Here is a 22,028-nt window from a genome sequence, read left to right as displayed (position 1 = left end):
GCATCGCTAACCACCTTTGGTTTGGCACTGCCCACTTCAAACAATTTTTGCTCAAGTAAACTTGAAACTTTTAACATGCCTCCATTTACCTTTTAACGAAGCTAAGAGATCTTGGGCCTTATTATTTCAATGCTTTAGGTTTTTTAAAGCTCAGTTTCTCCATCTATAAAATAGAAACAAGAATTATACTTACCCCATGACCTGTTGTGGGGACTAAGTAAAATAATGTAGGGAAACCACTCAGAATAGGACTCTTTTTTTGGTCAATATGTTTCTTTTTTATAAAGTCCTAAAGGAGGTTCTGATGTAAGTTTACTACATTCAGCGACATTTCTTTGCACGTTCATTAACTTTAGACTTAATTCAGCAACTTTGACTTCATTATGATTATAATTATTTTTTTAAATTTTTATTTATTTATTTATGATAGTCACAGAGAGAGAGAGATAGAGAGGCAGAGACACAGGCAGAGGGAGAAGCAGGCTCCATGCACCGGGAGCCTGACGTGGGATTCGATCCCGGGTCTCCAGGATCGCGCCCTGGGTCGAAGGCAGGCGCCAAACCACTGCGCCACCCAGGGATCCCTGATTATAATTATTTCTTGAATTCCATCCCATTTATCTTCTTCAGCTTAAGCCCCCTCAGCAGCCAAGGTCCTGGGACCCTGGGAGAACCTCTTATGAGACCGTTTTAGAAGAGAAAGAAAATAAAACAAGAGCCAGCTAGAGTCAGGACAATACATGGTGAAGAACTTGTCAAACGTGTGGCAAACCAAATTTTTAAAATATGAATTTGGATACACCTGGGAGAAGGAGGATGAGCTGACATAATGTGGCAAGTAGCTACACAGAACACAGAGAACACAAATGCATTCCAGCAGAGCCATTAGCACTGTGTCACTTATGTGTCCCTCATCTGCTAATTCTTAGCTGAATTTAGCCCTCCTTCCCCCCTGATTTTTCTCCACCCCTGAGACAGACACAGACTAACCAACAGTGTCCTTGGAAATCCCAACTAATTCAGATCCAACAGGGATTTTTGCTAGGCAGACCTGGATTTTGGGGTTTCATTGGTCAACCTCCATTTTGGAGGAGGGGGAATTTTGGGAAATTATGCACTTTTTGGGAAGAACACAAATGAAAATGAACCTTTTTATGGCCCTTGCTTGGTGCTGAGTAAAATTCACTTTTTTTTCCCCCTAGAAGATACAGGGTAGATTTTATTGGGGGAAATCATAATTTTAGAAGGGCCTAACTCAGTGCCCAGCACTGAGAAGATCTACAATCAATATTAACTTGCCACCCCTTATAGAAATAATTCTGTCCTCAGAATAGGAGTTTATTCATCTATCCTTTCAATTATCACATATTTTTCAAGCATGAGCTATGCATAAGGCATGGGTCTAGAGCCTGGGAAATAAGATCGCCAGATTTAGCAAAGAAAAGTACCAACTGGGCAGCCCAGGTGGCTCAGCGGATTAGCACCGCCTTCAGCCCAGGGTGTGATCCTGGAGACCTGGGATAGAGTCCCATGTCGGGCTCCCTGCATGGAGCCTGCTTCTCCCTCTGCCTGTGTCTCTGCCTCTCTCTCTCTCTCTCTCTCTCTCTCTCTCTGTGTCTTTCATGAATAAATAAATAAAAACTTAAAAAAAAATACCAACCTTCTCATCAAATTCCAATTCTGAGATACACAATGAACAATTTTCGGTGTTTTTATTATCTTATGCAATATTTGGGATATCTTTACACTAAAAAACTAGTCACTGTGTATCAAATTTAGTTGGATGTCCTGTATTGTATCAAGGAACCCTACTGACAATAGAGCAGGGACCGACACCCCCCACCATCCCTGCTTCCCATGCAGCCATAACCATTCTGGCCTCGGCACCTCCCAAGATTTCATTCCCATCTGGCAGTTCCTAGTGGGAAAGCCTGGGGAACACAGTGACTGTGTCTTCGGAAGCACATGGCCCCTGGGGACCCACTTAGCAGCTGTCACTCTGTATTATAATTGTAACTTTATTTCCCTGTCATACTCCTCGGCACTTAAGGTCCTTGGTGATGGGGACCACGCCTCTTTGTCCCTCCATCCCTGGATTCCACCTAGCACGGTGTCTGGGACTAGAAGATGCTCCCTACAGACCAGCTTAATGAACAGTGGGCAGATGTGTCAACGGCTGCCTTGACATCAAGTGCAATCCCAGACATGGCTCCTAGGGAAGATACTCACCTTCATAAATCCTGAAGCTGTAAGAGAAAACCAGATTGCCAGAGTCCAAAGAACATATGGGTGAAGAACGCTCTTTTATTTTTAAAATGATTTACGAAGGTAGTCCAAACAAAACCAAGGCTTTAAAAAAAGGAGAGGTCGGGGGTAGGTAGGAGGAAGATCGTGTGAGAGCAAAACTGTCAGCCTGAAAAGAATACTAAAGGGTCCTTTGAAGTCACTTCTAAACCTGATAGGTAAGAGTCGGTCAAAGCATTGATTTAACTAACTGGTAATGTAATAAAAGATGATTTCCGATAGTTAACCAGAACCATAATATCAACAACGGAGGGATACGGCATCAACAAATAACAAATAATGAAGAGCCATTTTATTGTCAGTACTGACTGTCATACAATTGAAACACTCAGAAGGAAAAAATCACAAGAATCCACAAAAGGAGAGATTCAGAGAAGTGCAAGGGACACGGTATCTACAATAGAAAATCATTCTGTGGCATTGACTCCTTTCTGTCCAGCTGTAAAAGAGGGAACAAAAAGTCGGTATCTATAGAGCATGTTTCAATCACGCTAAGATTTAAAAATAAAAAAAAGAAAGAAAAAAGAAAAGAAAGACAAATATTGCATTGCAGTTTCCCAAATGACCACACAATCAGGCAGGACTTTCAGCCTCTTTCCTTCGTGGCTTCTTTCCTCATTGTCATCCTGGTGGCTCCGCAGCGGCCAACACTTCACAAGTGTCACAGGAAGGTTCTAGGCAGCTCCTGTCAGTGTTCGGATCGGTAGGCAGGGAAAGTCTCTGTCCGATGAAGCTTCAGAGGGCTGGAGACATCTTTTCCAAAAAAGAATTTAAAACCAGCGGTTATATTTCAAGAAAGCCCACGATGACATGAGCTAGTAACAACAAGTGTCTTGGTAACAGAAACAAGTAACAGGCAGCATTGGATACCCCCCCCCCCAAAACCAGGGCACTTGCAGAGATATGCAAATAAGGGTCAGGAGAGCCATCACGATTAACATATTATTTGCATGTGGTCTTTGCACCCGAGCTGAGATAGGACCACTAGCAGCTACCCTCCTCCTAGATTTTTTAGCTTCATCAACCCCTGTGTTCAGGATATTTAGGGGAAATGAGAAGGAATCACAGGACTCTGAAAAAAACTTCTGTTGAGGACATTCTCTGGGAACCTACCCAGAAATACGGCATCATTACACTTCTACTTAGGAAGTTTTGTTGTAAGGACTCTCTAAGATCCACACGGGCTTTATTATTTCAGGTCTAGATTCCAAACCAAGGAAAGTGAAGAAGTCCGGAAGGCAACACGCTGCGGGGGCACGGTCAGCAGCCTCTGCGAGCCAGACAGGGGTTAGCAAAGCTTCTTTAGAAAGGGCCAGATACTAGAAATCTTGGATTTTGCAGACCGCCTGGGCTCAGTGCACCTACTCCACTCTGCTGCCCGCAGCCGAAAGGCAACCGCAGTGACTACAGGACTCTCGGGCACGGATGCCTGAGCAGGCCCTGTTAACGGGGACAGCCAGCGGCTGGATGGGCCGCAGGTTCAGGCCATAGGTTCAGGCCGCAGGCTTGGGCCGCAGGCTCAGGCCGCAGCCACCCGCCCACACGGGCTCGATTTGACACAAACCAGAGACTTTTCTGCCACCTGCTGGCTAGAGGCTGCCTCTGCCAGGAAATTCACGCGGGCGCCTATGCCAGCCGCTCTCCGGGGAGCACAGCAAACCCAGCATACTGAGGACAGCATTTTTTTCTTTTATTAAGATCTCATCTATTTAACAGAGAGAGAGAGAGAGAGAGAAAAAGCATGAGCAGGGGGCAGCAGGCAGAGGGAGAGGGAGAAGCCGACACCCCGCTGAGCAGAGAGCTGGATGCGGCTCCATCCCAAGACCCCAGGGTCCTGACCTGAGCTGGAGGCAGATGCTTCAGGGACTGGGCCACCCGGGCACCCAGAATACAGCATTCCTGGGGGCCAAACGTGTGGTCAACACCTAACACAGCAGCGCAGCTGTGGCTACGTGGAGCACACATGCCTTGCAGGACACATTCAGAACAATGATGTTTTTATTTATTTTTTATTTTTAATTTTTTTTATTATTTTTATTTTTTTTTTCAATGATGTTTTTAAACAATGAGCCAAGCCAAAAAGGTTTATGGTGGCATTTTGGCCTAGTTAATACGCCATCACCTTGTCACAAACAGCCCTGAGCTCCACAGAGACCCGTCAAGAAGTCACGGATTTGCATATTTGCCAGCCTCAAATCTGAAGCGTTAAGGAAATGACAGACCTAGTGAGACAGTCGCTCGCACACAACAGTGGCGATTATTAGAGAAGCTTGAATATTCAGATGTCTCAAATTACAAGAAATTTAATTGTAATTAATTTTTAATTGTAAATTTCTTCCGACCTCCTAACCATTTTGAACGGAAATTCCATCTTCTTTCCACTACACACGCCGTAACACAGAGCAACTGTGTTAATGAGTTTAAATAACACAAGGGGAGCCTGGCCTGCTCAGGCAGTAGAGCAACTGACTCTTGACCTCGGGGTCGTGAGTTCGAGCCCCACGTTGGGTATAGAGGTTACTTAATGAGTCTGAGCACCACAGATAAACATCCAGCACATCTTTATTACAGTTTGATAAAAGTTCCCACAGGAAGCCGACAGTGTACAGTGTTGATGAAAAACCCAAATCCCTGGTCAAGTACAAAGCCCCTCCTGAGCCTTCATCCGTTTAGCTCCTTGGATTGTAAAAGTTTGTGAGAAAAGTGACAGATAAAAATGAAAATAAAAATGAAAGCACCTGCAGCCTCTATCATCACGCTGGCTCACTGAGCCTTTCTGGCTTGGCGTGAGTGCTATTTTTAGCTTAAAGCCAGGAAATGGATAGAATCACTTGTCCCCCATTTTGCAATTCACGCAAAGGTCATGTAGACCGTGTCTGGGTCCAGACCTGTTCTCTGGCCTGCACAGGTCATAAAGTATTTAGAATTGCCTGTCAATATTTAAATAACTTCACACTTTCATAGAGGTGCCGATTTGCCTGTTCTCTTACAAAACTGGACGGCACACGGTCCTATCTGCTGCCCCAGGGCCCCTGTGATTCGCCAGGGACCCCAGCACACACCCCCACACCGTGCCCTGTTTCACTGCTTGCACGTCCTCCCTGATCCCATAGACACGAGAGTCTGAGACCCTCATTTATTTGTTACATTTTCACTTCTGCTCAGATCTTAATCTCTTGTCTCTTAACTGATGTACAGACCATGTCTGTGACTACATTAGATTTAATACTGAAAACCCAATGTCAACGTCTCTGAAGCAGCCACTTGCCCTAGGAAACTACCACCCTTATAATAACGATGTAGGGCAGCCTGGGTGGCTCAGTGGTTTAGCGTCGCCTTCAGCCCAGGGCCTGGTTCTAGAGACCTGGGATCGAGTCCCACGTCGGGCTCCTTGCATGGAGCCTGCATCCCTCTGCCTGTGTCTCTGCCTCTCTCTCATGAATAAATAATAAATAAAATAAAATAAAATAATAAATAAAATAAAATAAAATAAAATAAAATAAAATAAAATAAAATGTAAATTGCATGAGCTAGAACCAGTCCCCTGGGGGAGCCATTTCCATTCGATGGTATGTGCCTTTGAAACAGCCACGGTGGCGGAGTTTCTGCTCACAGGTAAGAACATAGGATAAAAGAAAGAAAGGAGTCCCTCCTCCAGTCCCTCCACCCAGTAGCCATGTGGTCTTCAGCAAGTCTTTGACCTCCAAGGGTCTCAGGTTCTGCCTTCACTGAAATGGAGAACACAGTCCTGCTCTGGCCAATTCAAAGTGTTGCAGGAGAAGCAGAGACGGTGACATGAAGGATGCCCGGCAGAGACTACGACACAAACATCCGGTGCCAATCTTTGACTACCTAAAACTACGCAAAGTCGAATCTGATAAATGATGCCTATTTTCTTCTTGTTTTTAAACCAGCGACACTATCTTCCAAGGCAATTCCAACAGAAGGTTTCTGGAAATATTAAGCAATGGAGCACTTTGGAGTAAGGGTAAAGATTCCTAAGAAGATAACTCTGAGATGGAGGTGTGAGTGTTCAAGCTGGATGCACCTGCTGTCTCCGACTGCCCCTTATGTCCCCGCCACACGGCCCCCGTTCTGATCTTTACCCCAGCCCATTTCTGTCTCCGGGCCTTTGCAGTCGCTGAGCTCTCTGTGGAGAATGCTTTTCCCTGGCTCTCAGTGTGGCTGCTTCTCCTCTGACTGCAGGTCTTAGGGTAAATGCTGCAGGCTCCTGTGAGCACCCCATCTAAAAAAAGTCCCTTTGTCATCAACCTCCCCAAACCAAGAACTTTGGCTTTGCTATATTTTCCATAACACACACTTTCTTTTCAATGTGACACGGGCCAAATTTAAAATTATATATATTTGTGTAATTATTGTCTGTGACTCTTCCTTAGACTTGGGGCTCTAGGAGGGCGGAAGCGTGCCCGTCTGGCAGCCTGTGTATCTCCATCACCTAGCACACTACTTGGCATAGAGTCGATGCTCAAGGAATCCTTACCAACTCAATGAATGAGTGAGTGCTTGAATGAAGAGAGAAAGGTCACTTTCTCGGTAGGTGACCTCAGACACACTACTAACCCTTCAAATTCTCAGTTTCTTAGTTGCAAATGAGAATAGTATACGTTCATGTAGCTGCTCTAAGGACTAAGTGAGACCAAGTATGGTAAGTACAAAGCCTGCAATGCAGCAGGTCTTCAAGAGAAGCTATCTTCATCAAAGACACTCGTCCAATATATATTGTCTGACTTGTGAGGAACAAACCTAGTGCTTCACCAATGTACATGAAAAAAAAAAAAGACATTATGTACATGCAAAAAATAAATTTGCAGAGCTCTGGTTTAAGCAAGATTAACCAGGTTCTTTTTTAGGACATCTCAAAACCTTGAAGATAGTGGTTGGCATTCTCAATCTCCAAAAAGACATTTTAACCTAACATGTAGCATTTCCCCCAAACTTACCGGACACAGTACTATTTTGGGAAAGGGCCATATCTACCGGGGTTAGTGCTCAATGGAACACACTTGGGAACACGTCACTCGGTCTTATTTTACGCGATGCGCTCCTGAAAGAATCCTGTGGTTACAGTGTTCAACTTGATAAATGCTTCTCTCTCTCTTTTTTAAAAAAAGATTTTATTTATTTGAGAGAGAGGGAGACCACTAGCAGGGGGAGGGGCAGAGGGAGAGAGAGAAGCGGACTCTCTACTGAGCAGGGAGCCTGATGTGGGGCTCGATCCCAGGACCCTGGGATCATGACCAGAGCCGAAGGCAGACGTTTCACCGACTGAACTGCCCAGGTGCCCCAGATAAATGCTTCTCTTTCATGATTTTCTTCCAGTATTCATGATAAACATCTTTCACATGTTGATTTTGCATATGCTCAACCCTAGAAGGGAATTTCTATAGGAAAACTGGAAATGGGGCAGGAGAAGCAGTGATGATTAAATATGTCTTCATACACGGGGCCATGTCAAAGCCAGCACCTCTTCCCCACCGCAGTAATAATAATTCCAAACCTACCCAGCAGGTGGCTCTACAGGACTAAATTTGAAGGAGAAAATGATCTGTTCTCCAACCAGATGGACAAATGCCCCTGTAAATTTGCATGCCTTCCAAGATTAGCTTCCAGATCTGTCATCTGGAAAAGGCATCCTGCAGTACCCCCAGGTAAATGAGCTGGCCAGAGGAATCACAACTCACAAACACCATCACAACAAGAAGACCTCATCTGCCATGTGAGCCCAATACACGACACACACAGGGCAATGATGCCATTCATTTTTTTTTCCAGTTTCAGTTTTATTCAGGGTGTGGGAGGAAAGAGGAAGGTAGGTGGCATAGGAGGAACAACAGGTGGACTTATCCTATTTGTCATGTAAGCGACCACCTCTGATAAACAAGATAATTTTAGGGAAGCTGAGAACTTTTTTTTTTTAAAGTAATAAATTACTGGTAAGTTGAGTCCCATTCTACACATAGACCACATATTGGCCCTGTAGCTCAATGAATATTGGTGCCTCAAAAGCGATCCACAAGATAAAACGAATGCAGACAAATCTACGCAGACCATGCAGGTGAAGAAATCTCTCAGTAAACACTGGTACAAATTAAATATGGAAATAAAGCACAGGTAGCAAAAGTATGTAGAAGCAAATCATCTGATGGAATAATTAGTACAAAAACATAAAGCAAAAAGTAATAATAACTCTGAAGCAATTATTATGCCATTTTCATGCATACGGATAGTCTAAGATACTAGGATATTCACCATGTGGTATCAGTGTGCCAAACAGGGAGACTGTAAGAACTCAAATGGAAATTTGTGTTCAGCGAAGATCATAATGTGACAAAGAAAAAACAATAGAAGTTTTAACTCTCATCTTCAAAACCTAGGACACAATCATCTTCAAAACCCTACAGATCATCAATACAAAGCTTGATAATCCATCAGCTCTGCAGAAAATCTGTGGTAGGACTTCTCATTACAATTGCCATTAATCTCACTAGAAACTAAGAAATCACTATCTTCAAATTACTGGTCTGGAACTACTGTGACTGTGATCACTTGAAAAAATCTATACCAAGGCTCTTGAACCTAATTTTACAATAATATCTCATTACTTTCGAGTGATGGATTATAGGGCTAATTAATAGTAAAAACAGTAAAGGGAATACACCAAAATTTAATTTTGATGAGTTGTTTGATTTGCGCCATGCTGGTTTTGATAGAAAGAAATAATGGGAACTTCTCAAAGAATGCAAATTTTTTTCTTTGTTGTGATGCTTTGTACTGCTCTGCTCTACCTCTAGAGGCAACATCATCACTATTATTATTTTAGAATTAGTGGATTACTAGTCTTTGACAATCATCCCAGACCCGTGAGCTGTGTATGGCTTTCCAACTGTAATATGGGCTTTTTGCATGCAGGTAAATTAACAAATTTTATTCTTTGTTCTTGAAAAAAAATATTTATATGCTGGAAATAGAGCTATTTCCTTCATAGTATCCAGAGGTAGACATTGTCAGAATAGTCATATATACCCTAGGAAGATACAGTGTGTAACAGTATCCACAACATCCTCTTTATACCTAAAAAAGATTTTTTGGAGCCCAAAAATATTTTGTAAAGTATTATTACATCGTTAGGGTCCTGATAAGACCCTCAGGCCTCACCGTTTCTGATGAATGTCTACTCATTTTGGTTATGGATAGTTAGATTAGTTAAGGATAGGAAGGTGGGGTATGCTCTTCATATTATCTTTTCTATGTCCTGAGGATTCTCAATCTCTGGAATATTAAAAAAAATCAAAAACTGCATCATATCCAAGTGTTCAGGACATCCCACCCTCAGTGCACCTTTGCAAACATGCTATTCTAGGGAAATCCCGCCATACATCACCTTTGCTGCAAACTGACTTCTCCAATTACTACTCTGTATCTCAGGAATTAAGGTCACTTATCAATTTCCTCCCTACGCCTACATCAACTTTGGTTCTCAACTTTGTTTTGCAAGCCAGGCACACAGCATCCAGATATACTTTTTTTGTAAAGGTCATCTTGGCAAGTGTAGAAAGTCAAGTTACAAAGCAATTCAATAGCTTTGTGTGAACTTCTGTTATGCATGCTTCTTCTAAGCTTTCAATAATTACTATTTATCTTATTTTATGTTAAAAAATATAGCCAGGTGCTAGAGTAGTATAAAGGCAGTAGTATAAAGGCAGGTTGTCAAGTGGTCTTTGTGACAACCTGATTTACCCCAACTCTCTCTCTCTCTCTCTGCTTATGTTCTGGCAAGTAAGCTTGTCATCAGTTATTTGTGAGTGTAGTCACTCACATAGGCACTCGGGATATATTTTCAGAGTATCCACAGTGTGCCATGCCCTCTGCTAATGAGCAGGACTTAGAGTCACAAAGACGAGAATGTAAGTACCCTCAGTGCCTCTTTTTTTTTTTAGGATTTTATTTATTTAGGGGATCCTAAATGAGCCAACCGCTGGGTGGCTCAGTGGTTTAGCACCTGCCTTCGGCCCAGGGCATGATCCTAGAGACCTGGGATCGAGTCCTACGTTGGGCTCCTTGCATGGAGCCTGCTTCTGCCTCTGCTTCTGCCTCTGCCTATGTCTCTGCCTCTCTCTTTGTCTCTCATGAATAAATAAATAAAATCTTCACTGCTTCCTGGAAGAGGAGTCAACTGGCCATACAATTCAACACGGCATGAACACTGTGCTAAGGACTATAAAGAAGAGTGTCAGTGCCCTCGTCCTGGGAGCACACATGATCAAGATTCCACGCCAGTGATCAGGGAGCCGGGAGGGTTTCCTTGGAGTCAGGAGGTAAGATCTGGAGGTGACCAAGAGGCCTAGGATGGGGGCAAAGGCACAGAATTCCAGAAAAAAGAACAGGAAAAGCTCTTTGGGGGAGAGATAGCCAGCAGGGGGCGCTGAAACGATGGCTGATGGGCGAGGGGACAGAGGTTGCCACTTCAGCTGAGGCCACTGTTTTTTATGGCCCTTCATTTGTCCTTAGATTCATTTATTCAGCAAATTTCTGCATATGGACTAGATGCTGTCTAGCGTGTGCCCTTCAAAGTTCTGGTATCTTGCAGCTCATCATGGAAAGTTCTTCACCTGGGGTCCCCTGTGTAGGCCTATTTATTTTTTCTTTTTTTTTTTAATATTTTTTTATTTATTTTTATTTATTTATGATAGTCACACAGAGAGAGAGAGAGGCAGAGACACAGGCAGAGGGAGAAGCAGGCTCCATGCACCGGGAGCCCGACGTGGGATTCGAACCCGAGTCTCCAGGATCGCGCCCTGGGCCAAAGGCAGGCGCTAAACCGCTGCGCCACCCAGGGATCCCCTATTTATTTTTTCTAAGTGACATACGCACAGGCTATTCTTACAAACTATACAACAGGGACGCCTGGGTGGCTCAGCGGTTGAGCAGCTGCCTTTGGCCCAGGGCATGATTCCGGGATCCAGGATCGAGTCCCACATCCAGCTCCTTGCAGGGAGCCTGCTTCTCCCTCTGCCTATGTCTCTGCCTCTCTCTCTTTGTGTCTCTCAAGAGTAAATAAATAAAATCTTTTAAAAAAAACAAACTATACAACATAAAAGCTGCATTTGAAAAGAGGAAAATACTTAAAATTTATGTCTCATTATTCCTGCTGTCCCCTCTGTGTGCTCTTCTGCATCCTGTCTCTGAGGCCACTGTTCTAGCAGACAGGCTTCTCAGGGTTTGCTTGGAGCCCGGGCAGGACCAGAACCCAGGACCCCGTCCCAGTGCATCTCTTTCCAACAGCACATGCTTCCTAAGCTTGAGTCGCCTGGAGGGCTTGAGAACACACAGGTGGCTGGGCCCCCCGCCCCTGAGCTCCTGATCCTGTAGGCCTCAGAAGGGGCCTGAAACTGCATTCTGGCAAGTTCCCAAATGCTGCCGCTGAGGGCACCAGACCGTTTCCCGAAGCGCAGAGCGCAGCCCTCTGGCCCCCACGCCGTGCAGGGGCCGGGCCCAGGGGGGTTTGCTCAGCCACCTCCTGGGCCTGAGCACCGGGGCTGCCTGGAGCGGAGGGCCCAGGCATCTGCATTTGGAGCAAGTCGCCCAGGATGCGGCGACGGAGGCCAGGGCTCCCGGGGCTGCTTACCTTGCAGGCGGCAGAGCTGCCCGGCGCTGCGCTGCCGCGTGATGTGCTGCCAGTAGGCGCTGCGGGGCAGGGGCACCATGGTGCTCAGGGAGGCGGCCCGCTCGCTCATCTTCATCTGCAGCTGCAGGGAGGGAGGAAAGCACGTGTCAGCGCCCCCGGGACTGGAGGGGTCAGTCCCCCGACAGGGGAGACCGGGACCGCAGGCTGGGAGCCGGGACCGCAGCGACCAGGTGGGACAGCCACTTGCTTCTGTCGCTGGGCGGCATCCGCTGGCTCCGCGCTGGCCACAGTGGCCGCTCCCTCTGGCTCCCTCTGCGGAGCCTCCCTGGACCCAGCGCAGCCCACCTCTCACCACTGATCCCCGGGGGCCTTGCGGACCCCAGCCGGGCCAGTATCACACGACCCCCCGGGAACATGTCTTGGGACTTTTGCAGAAGAGAGAATCAATAGAGGCAAGCCAAGGGCCTCTTTTTTGTTTTGTTTTGTGTTGTGGCCTGGTTTGTTCACTGCTGTCTCCCCCAGGTCTAGCATATTTCCTGGCACATGGTAGGTGCTCAATAAATGCGTGTTGCACTGAATGAATGGGCCTCCTTGCGGGGTGGCTGAGGACAGGAGATGGACAGGAGCCTGTCTTGGAACAACGAGGAGAAAGCAAGCCAGTCAGTGAGCTGATTCAGAGAGAGACAGCCAAGCAAAGGGGGTGACCGTGGATCCCACCTAAACCTGGAAACTAGCCCTGGACTTCTCAATCAGGTGAGCCGATCACCCCTTTTCAGTTCAAGCTGATTTGAAGTGGGGACCTGTCACTAGCATCAGAACTAAACCCTGTCTGCTCCTCCAAGCGGCCGATCCTTGTTCCTGATACTCAGGGAGGCAAGGGGAAGCCAGGGCTCTTGGCCCAGGTGCTGGGGAGTAGCCCGGGGCCTGCCTGACACACTGTGGGGACTGATCTTACGAGGGACGTTTCAGGGAGAAGGTGGCCTCACAGAGTGGGTAGGAGTTGAGTGGAAGGTACATGGGGACATGGGGACAATACAGCTGGGAGAGCGCGAGTGTGACATGAGCCCTCCCGCCACCCTCTCATCTCAGCCCGCTCTCAATGCAATCACGGTAGAGCTTTATTTCGCATTAACAGGAGAGGTGAGTATTTGCAATGTTTGAGTTCCTGGAGTTGTCTGAATATCAAATAACCCACCTCGGTGTTAGAAATTGTGCCCAGAAACGCACAGATCTGCACACGCATTGCAGCAGGACACAGGTTGCAAGCAGGAAAAACTGGTGGAAACTTGATTCTCTACCACTGAGGACCTGATTAATCACACTGTGACGCTATGACCTATTCGGCAACTGCAAACTAGAGGAAGGAGGATTTCCATCAACTAAAAAGGAAACATTTATATATTGTATTATTAAGGAAACAGTGAGTCCCAGACCATGGTGTCTAGTGGAATGTCATTTTAATTGCTCATATGAGAAGCAGTGACATTACACACCTGCCCACTTGGCTTGTATTAGAGTTCAGTGACTGCTTAGCACCTGCCTAGCACAAACTAGGTAGGAAAAAATGAAGGAATTATTATTATTATTATTATTATTATTATGAATTGCAAAGCCCATTTAAAGATTTTTTTTTTTAAAGAAAACTCTTGATTCTACACACCTCACCAGTATGACAGATCCAGGCCTAATATCTGTCCATCCATCCAGTGAAACCAAATTAATATGAGGCTTCATATCCTGGAGACCAAAACCCATTCTAGTTGATGAGATTGAACTTGAAAAAAAGATTATAACCATTTATTCCAGAGATAATTTAATTTACCTGTGTTGCATTTACACACAATGGATTGAATTCTCGGTCCTCTCATAATAGGACAAGTACCAAAATGTGTCCCCAGGTAGAATTAGATAGCAGGAGGTTGTATGGGGACATTTTTTCCCCCTAAACGTGTCCTGTTAGATCAAAAGGCGAAGAGCCGAGAACAAAGCTTGTAGAAGAGTTCTGTGGCTGTTTCTATACTTCTGCCCAAGTGAGAGTCTCAAAGCTTAAGAGCAAAAAACAAAAACAAAGAAACAGAAACCTATTTGCCAGTGACTTCGGGTGACTTCCGGTGACATTCAACCGCACACAGAACACATAAATAAATAAATAAATAAATGGAGGGAAAGAACTGGATTTCCAAGGTACTGATTATTGGATTTTCTTAATAAAAAGAGATCCTAGGTAATATAATAAAAAATTTAATATGAAGAAAACATTCGGGAAATAGCCATCGCTTCAAATTATTCACTACAGCGCTGTGAACATATTTCTGCAAGCCAGCATGATTTGACTGTATTTTTAGAAAGCTTATTTAGGAACAAGAATGCAATGGCACCAACATCATGTTTCATGGAGAAGAACACTGCACAGCCTGGCTCTCTCTACGTCTTCCTCAGCTCTTTGAGGTTTAAAAACCCTAGTTTATGAAAAAAAGGGGCATTTGAATGGTCTCTGGAGAAGAATAATGAAAAAAAATCTTATTTAGCAATGCGATTCTTTAAGGGCGAGAAGTCATTCGGTGAGATGTCTATCAGGAAAGTTTCCATCTTCATTCTTTATTGCTGCAAGGCACTCGAGCCTTGGTCTCAACACCCAGTGCAGGGGGCGGGAATGGATGCTCACTGACACCAGGGGTGGAAATAAAAAGTAATACTACACTTTCGGAGGATTTAAAATTAGGTCATCTTGAGTACATGGAGAGAAAGGTTGTATCCTTCCTCCTATTTCTTTTTTTAACCTTGCACACTTCTATATAGCTTGGTTTTTTTACATTTATAAAATCATAGTAATATCACATTAAGAAGTAAAAAGTTAAGATTACCCCAAACCATAAAAATTTAAAGTACAGCCATTTCTGCTATATGGACGTTTCTGAACCCCCCTCCCCCATCTGCAATACTGTTGGGAAAATCTGTTTCTGAGATGACCCCTCAAAACATATGCTGCTTTCTAACCGAAATCCTTGCTCCTCTGAGAGACAGCTTGGAGGCTGGCGGTTTTGCAAGGGTTAAAAAAAATAAAACAGGAAAACATTTGGTTAGAAATGCTGTCTTCAGAAGGCCGGGCTCTACAGATGGAGCACAGGCTCTTCCCAAGAGGTGTGTACTGCTGGGTGTGTAGCCACAGGAACGAGAGCTGGGCCAGAGCGGGACAAGGTGGGGATGCACCTCTCTGGGTAGTGCCTTCGATTCCTCTGCTCATTTCCTCTTAAACTGCAGCTGGAAGCGGCTCTGTCTGGGCAATAGTTTATTGAGGGCTTTTCCCTCTCTTGCTAAAGGTTATAATTCCACTCCTGCTATTTCAGGCTTCCCTTGCCTAGAAAAAAAGGCAAAGGTTGTTGTTTTTTTGGTTTTTTTGTTTTGTTTTGTTTTTTGCACCAATACACTTTGATATGAGAAAGAATCATTCTTAAATTTATCAAGTGCATTTGAACTCCATGTGAACACAGAAATGGTGTTGGAAGTAGAACTTTACACCATATCTGACAGTCTTATTCCCACCTGTCCACCAAAACAGGCATCCTTGAATTCTATATATATTTTAAAAAGGACAGGAAAATTATCCAAATCATACATTTTGCATCCTGCAACTATTAGGAAAATTTAGTACAATCCTGGAACACCAAACTATGGGACTATCCAGCCCAGTCTCCTGGGTTAACAAGCCCAAAAGCTAGCACCCAAGTTCCCACAGCAAGGTGGCAGCTGGCACCTGCTTCCCAGGACCTGAGCTCCATCTCTCAGAACATACAGACGGGCCCTATTGGTTCTCCACATTGACTCAAGTTCAAGGTTAAATTCAGATCACCTCCTAACACCTTGGCTGCCACATGGGGAGCAGTTTTTACATGAGCTCATAAACATTCGAAGTTTGATTTTCCCAGAGATGATAAGCTTACAAAGTTTGGCCACCTGATCAAATAAATGGAGAGTGCATTTATTCAGCTTATCATCAAGTGCTTGTTGATTTGGAGGCACAGTCTACAACCTCAAAGAGCTTTTGTCTAAGGCAGTACAATCAGGGCAAAGCAGAGGAAATCTGGGTGCCCTGGGACCACAGGAAAGCAGCATCAGAATCTGAGCAGCAGGAGTGACAAGGGATGGAATAGTCAGAGAGGAATCCCAAGAGGAGCCGTCACCCACACAGTCTAACCCCCAGGTGTCTCTTTCTGGGTCACTGAGATGCCAGTAGTTCTGCACGCTTAGTACAACTCCCAGACTAGCTCCGGTCTGCAGGAGGGCCAAGGATGTCTGAGGTCAGACTAGGTGTCCTTAGTTGCTGCTTCTACATGTTAGACTCTTGCCCAGATGTGTGTGCACTAGCAGATGTGGGGATGCTACGCCCAGGGAGCCATGAACGCGATCTGTGCAACGCCTGGAGACAGCAAAGGAAATGTGGAGATCTAAGACTGGTTGGAGGATCAGTGACTAAAAATCAGAATTTTAGAACCAGAAGGGAATTTTGCTATTTGTTTTGTTCACTGACGTATTCTCAGCTCTCAGAACAGTGCCTGGTAAACAGTGGCTGCTCGGTACACTCTTGCCGAGTGAAAGAATGAATCCAATCAACGATGCAGGAGAGTTGGCTCAAACCAGCTTGCAAAAGCCAAGCGTTACATTTTTCGGGCATTTTGTGAGCTGGTTGTTAAATACGGCCAACGGTAAAAAAACTAAATTATACAAATTTACAGTTAAATAAATTGTATATATAACATACACACAATCGTATACCTGTTATTCAAGTAATAACCTATTACTCAAAACTCATCACCTCCTGGTTTGTCTTACTATCATCTCTGCTCTGAGATAATTTGCGTCTGTGACATCTACTTGGTAGAAACGCTGTATATCACTTCCCAACTCTGTGTACACAGGCATGCGCTTTTTTCAGAGAGCCATTTAAACATTTGCCAGTACATGAGTGAATCCAACCATAAATGTAAAAGAAGGGAGCCAACCGAACATGGAAGACAGACCGGCTGCATGTGGTCTGTGTGCACCCCATTTCCCCACTTCTCACCTGGTTGATGCCTACCTTCCTTTCAGGAGTCCGCTCAGGAACCCCTCAACATTTTCCTGCTATCTCTTCTCCCTTAACGACATCAAGTGCTCCTACCAGACATCTCTAGCCCCATTTCTTTTTTGAAATTAAAAAAAAAAAAAAGATTTTTATTTATTTATTTGAGAGAGAGGGGAAGAGACAGAGCATGTGCAAGCATGAGTGGGGGGAGGAGAGGGGCAGAGGGACAAGCAGACTCCCCGTTGAGCGGGGCTCAATCTCAGGATCCTGAGAGGATGACTGAGCCACCCAGGCACAACTCATGCTCCGTTCTTACTCCCATCATTTCACTATTTTTTTTTAATTTTATTTATTTACGATAGTCACAGAGAGAGAGAGAGAGGCAGAGACACAGGCAGAGGGAGAAGCAGGCTCCATGCACCGGGAGCCCGATGTGGGATTCAATCCTGGGTCTCCAGGATCGTGCCCTGGGCCAAAGGCAGGCGCCAAACTGCTGCGCCACCCAGGGATCCCCACTATTTTTTTTATAGCTGCTAACCTCACCTCTACTGTAGACCAAGAACTCCTGGAAAGTGGTATGTATTTTATCTCCATATCCCCAATACCTCACTAGGGCCTCCAACGGCTTTACAAATACAGAAGAATGAATGAATGAATGAATGAATGAATGAATGAACGAACGAACGAACGAACCCCACTTTTGCCCAGGTAGCAGGGAACAGTTTTCACAAATCAATCCTCATCAACTCAGCAAATGGGAAGCATGGTTAGCCCAAGTTTGAATTCCAGTGGAAGCTCTAAGTCCAGGGTAAACTACCACAGCTCTCACTGGCTGTGGGGGACGTGGTAGTAAGAGTGTGCTTCATCCTACTTTGCTATTCAAGTGATGATCAGCAGCAAGGCCTTAGGGAAAGATCTGCCTACGTGCAGACGCACAGTTGGCCAGGAGAGTCCAGCAGCAGGGACAACACATTTATTTATTCTATTAGCAATGTTAGCACAAGATCCCACCAGGGAAGAAAGACAGACTTTGTGAAAGTCAAACAAATGCCTTCTTGTGCTTGAATGATTGAACTTCCTCCCTCAACAGCAGGAGTACATATAGGTTTCTTCCTAACCCCAGCCTAAGTGAGTTCAGATGCTGCCCAGTGGCCGGAAGTACTCAACCAATCAATGGATGTAACTGATAGGGTTTCGAAGGCACAGAACCATTATGTTGCTGGGAAGAGGGACTGACTATGGAAAAGGAAACCGTGCTCCAGTGTAGGCTGTGCTCCCCTGGAACCATGTGATATGGGACACATCCTCCTCTTGTCTTAGCCTGAAGGCATCCTTCAGAACTTTCCTTAAAAAAAAAAACTATTTATTTATTCATGAAGACACAGAGACAGAGGCAGAGACACAGGCAGAGGGAGAAGCAGGCTCCCTGCAGGGAGCCGGATGCGGGACTAAATCCCAGGACCCCAGGATCATGACCTGAGCTAAAGGCAGATGCTCAACCGCTGAGCCACCCAGGTGCCCTTTCACAGAACTTCCCTTTTAATGAGACAAAAAAACTAAACACATAAGAAATAATCAGATTGCAGTAAAAAAGAATGAGGCCCTGCTACCTGCTACCACATGGATGAACCTAAAATCATGATGCCACATGAATGAGGCCATTTGCAAAAGACCATATGTTGTATGAGCCCATTTATATGAAAAGTCCAGAACAGGCAAATCCAGAGAGAAAGAGAAGGTCAATTAGTGGGGTTGCCTATGGCTGGGCAGGGGATGGCTACAGGAGACGGGTTTCTTTTGGCAGTGATGGAAATATTCTGGAGTTGACATTGGTGACGAGAATGTATGTGATTGGTTATGTGAACGTACCGAAACCATGAAATTTTACAGTTTAAAGGGTGTAAGGCATGTGAATACATATGTGAATCATATCCCAGTAAACTGTCATCAGAAAAATAAAACCAGACAGTAGGATGTGCTATGCAGACTATTAAAAAATGCATGATATAATAAATTAGAGGGCGGTGACTTCCGGTCAGTCAGTCCCAGGGGAAGTGATGTTTAAACCTGAGTGACACCAGGCCCCAGCATGGTCCCCCATCATTATCACCGTCAACAACACCCACAGATCCTTTTAAATACCTCCCAGTGTTCACAGTGAGGGAAATGCCAACTGCCCAGCCCCTTCTCTCATAATGATGGGCAAATCCTATCAACCCTCTTGGGAGAGAAAAAATTCTAATGGGCTCTATAGCTTTGCAGTGAGCAAAACAAATAAACAACTGTCCTCCACGCCAGTAACCACAATTTTGGTTTCTGTGTTCTTCATTTGGTTCGGCTGACACTTGTTGCTTAGGCCCTTCTTTTACAAGTGTGAGACGCTGAGTACAGAGCAGTGGTGAGTCTTAGCCAAAATACTACACCATATTGTCCTTCTCCGGGGCCCAACTGTTTTACAGCAGAGCATTGTGTTTTGCAAAATGGAAAACAGCACGACAGCATGTAACTACCTGCCGCCGAGGGGGATCATGAGTACCATATGCCGTGTCTGGGACATCAGGCTGGACCCATTTGGAAACAGGCACACATCATCACGATGGCAGGTCAGTACGTCAAACCCTCATTCCCTCCTCCCCCACCTCTTCTACTTGCACCAGGTTGCTCCTTAGAGGAACTAGAGCGGGGATTTGCCAAGAGCAACTCTGCATCTGCAAAGCAGATCATACACTTCCAGCTCCCCAGCCCGGGTTCTGGCTCTGACGTGACTGAACCAGGACAGGGTTTTGACAATGAGGTTCAGCTGTGAGTCAGAGCCGCCTCCCCACCAGAACGTCTGCTCAACCTGACAGACTCCCAGGGCTCCTGCAGTTCTGAGAGCATCCTCAGCTTAATGAAGTATATAGAAACCAGCTTATTTTCTACGGATATTTTAAGCACAGAATGTGGGCAGGGTTGAGTCAGAGGGACAATTCAAGAGAGAAATAGTAAAACTGTGTTCCCCCCAAAAAGGCGGCCTCTCAATAACTCCTTTATCCCACCCACCACTTAGCCTTGTTCCCACTACACCCCTGTTCATTGACGTTCTCCACTGGGCTTTTTGAGCTGTGCCTTCACGTTCTGCTTCCTTATTCTCCAATGAAAAGAATAGCTAAAAATATGCCTTACCTCTGCTTTCCAGACCTGGAGGTCAACAGTTCTCCAACTTTAGAGCAAGCAGAATAATCACGGGAAGGTTCATTCAAATGCAGATTCCCAGGCCCCACTAATCAGGAATTTGCATTTCTACCAAGTCTCCAGATGGTTCTGGTCCAGGGACCACACTTTGAAAACCACTGTCCTGGGCAGCCCAGGTGGCTCAGAGGTTTAGCATTGCCTTCAGGCCAGCGCCTGATCCTGGAGACCTGGGATCGAGTCCCACATTGGGGTCCCTACATGGAGCCTGCTTCTCCCTTTGCCTGTGTCTCTGCCTCTCTTTCTCTCTCTGTGTGTCTCTCATGAATAAAAAAATAATAAAATAAAATAAATAAAATAAAATAAAATAAAATAAAATAAAATAAAATAAAATAATAAAATAAAATAAAAAAAGAAACCACTGCCCTATGTCCTTTGGACCCATCATGCTGGGGAAAGAAAACCCAAAAAACATTTTCCATTGCGGTAATAGCCCAAACTTGGTAAAAAATTGGGTTAAAGTCTGGAGTCTGCATGACTCTAGGCTAGGTATTTAACCTCCTGTACTCCTTACTATATCATCAGTAAAAAAGAGAGAGAAAAATAGCTTCTACTTTGCAGTTAATTTTAAGAGCATCCATGGTTTATCGTGGGGTTCCATAAATTTAGCAATATTGTAATTAAGCCTGTATCAATCAAAACACTGTCTTCACAGCAAGAGTTTCTGAAAAGGGTCCTAATAGGAATATTCACATCTTTTTAAACCTAAATATTTGATACTGGACCATTCCTGGCTTAAGGACAGCAACTTTAAAAACTCTTCAGGGGACAACAACAAAAAAGCCACCCAATTAAACTGAAAACACAAATATGCTTAGAGAATATATTTAATACCTGGTCTCAGTACACAATGAATTCAATGAATAAGTAGGAACAAAGCTCTTAGAGTAGGAAATGGAATAACCGTAGGAGGAGGAGAAAATCCAAAAGCTTTAAAGTCACCCTAAAACCAAAATTTCCATCTCCTCCACCTGTGCAGCTCTACTTTTACATCTGGTAGCATTTTGCTTTAGCACCTGAAAGGGAGTGGGAGGGAGGTTCACATTTTTGTGATGTTTATGACCCATTTTTTAAAAATCTGTAATAAATTGTATTCTTTCTTTCCTAGTACTTATAAAGTTTTATTATGTTCAGGAAATACACAATAGAATATAAGGTAGATTTGAGATAGGCCCTCTACACATCACCTAGGAAAAACAAAAGCAAAGAAATAAAGAGAACTTTTAACATGTTAATAATTATCTTTCAGTCTTTTTTTAAATATGCATATATAATGTGTATTTAACACAAATTTTATGACCATGGATATACTGTTATGCCATCCTCTTTTTTTACATTTAATATATTGTGGACATACCTTACCGTTCCTACCCACTATCTTCTGCATGGCCATTTTAATGTCTATGTCACAGCCCATCCTTGGTCTGTGCCATACTTTTTTTGCTTGTTTCCCTAACCATTTATAATTTACCAGATGAGATCATGGAATTAAATTCTGATCCAATCCCCTTCCTAACATTTTTTTTTTTTTTTTTGCTCAGCACAATTTTTATTCTGGGACCCACTATTTTAATAACAAGTTTATAAATAGATTTTAAAATTTAATTTGAATTTACATGTTAAATTGAATTTTAGAGTGACTCTAAATTTGCTTTTTTTTGAGTAACATCAGAAGAGTAGAGGAGTTGGTAATTTCATTTTTATTCTTAAGCAAAACTGTCTTACCTTCACATTACTGTGCATCTATACAACAGACTAACCTGCAATCATTAAAAAGAAAAAAGG

At 44.3% G+C, this 22,028-nt stretch overlaps 1 protein-coding gene across 1 annotated transcript in view; it reads right to left on the bottom strand.

The window, feature by feature from the left end:
• Positions 1-2,920: 2,920 nt before the first annotated feature.
• The window catches only part of DOK5 (docking protein 5), a 100,999-nt gene continuing 81,891 nt past the window's right edge, over positions 2,921-22,028 (bottom strand). The window contains exons 7-8 of the mRNA XM_038573002.1: positions 11,951-12,071; positions 2,921-3,057 (exon numbers count right to left, since the gene is read on the bottom strand). Of these exons, the coding sequence (XP_038428930.1) occupies positions 2,993-3,057; positions 11,951-12,071 (186 nt within the window). The 3' untranslated portion in view covers positions 2,921-2,992. The remainder of the gene's footprint in view (positions 3,058-11,950; positions 12,072-22,028) is intronic.

Source organism: Canis lupus, chromosome 24 (genome assembly GCF_011100685.1).
Source record: "Canis lupus familiaris isolate Mischka breed German Shepherd chromosome 24, alternate assembly UU_Cfam_GSD_1.0, whole genome shotgun sequence".
NCBI classification, from domain to species: Eukaryota; Metazoa; Chordata; class Mammalia; order Carnivora; family Canidae; genus Canis; species Canis lupus.
Note: the sequence above shows the minus strand (reverse complement) of the source record. Positions and strands in the feature narration are given on the sequence as shown.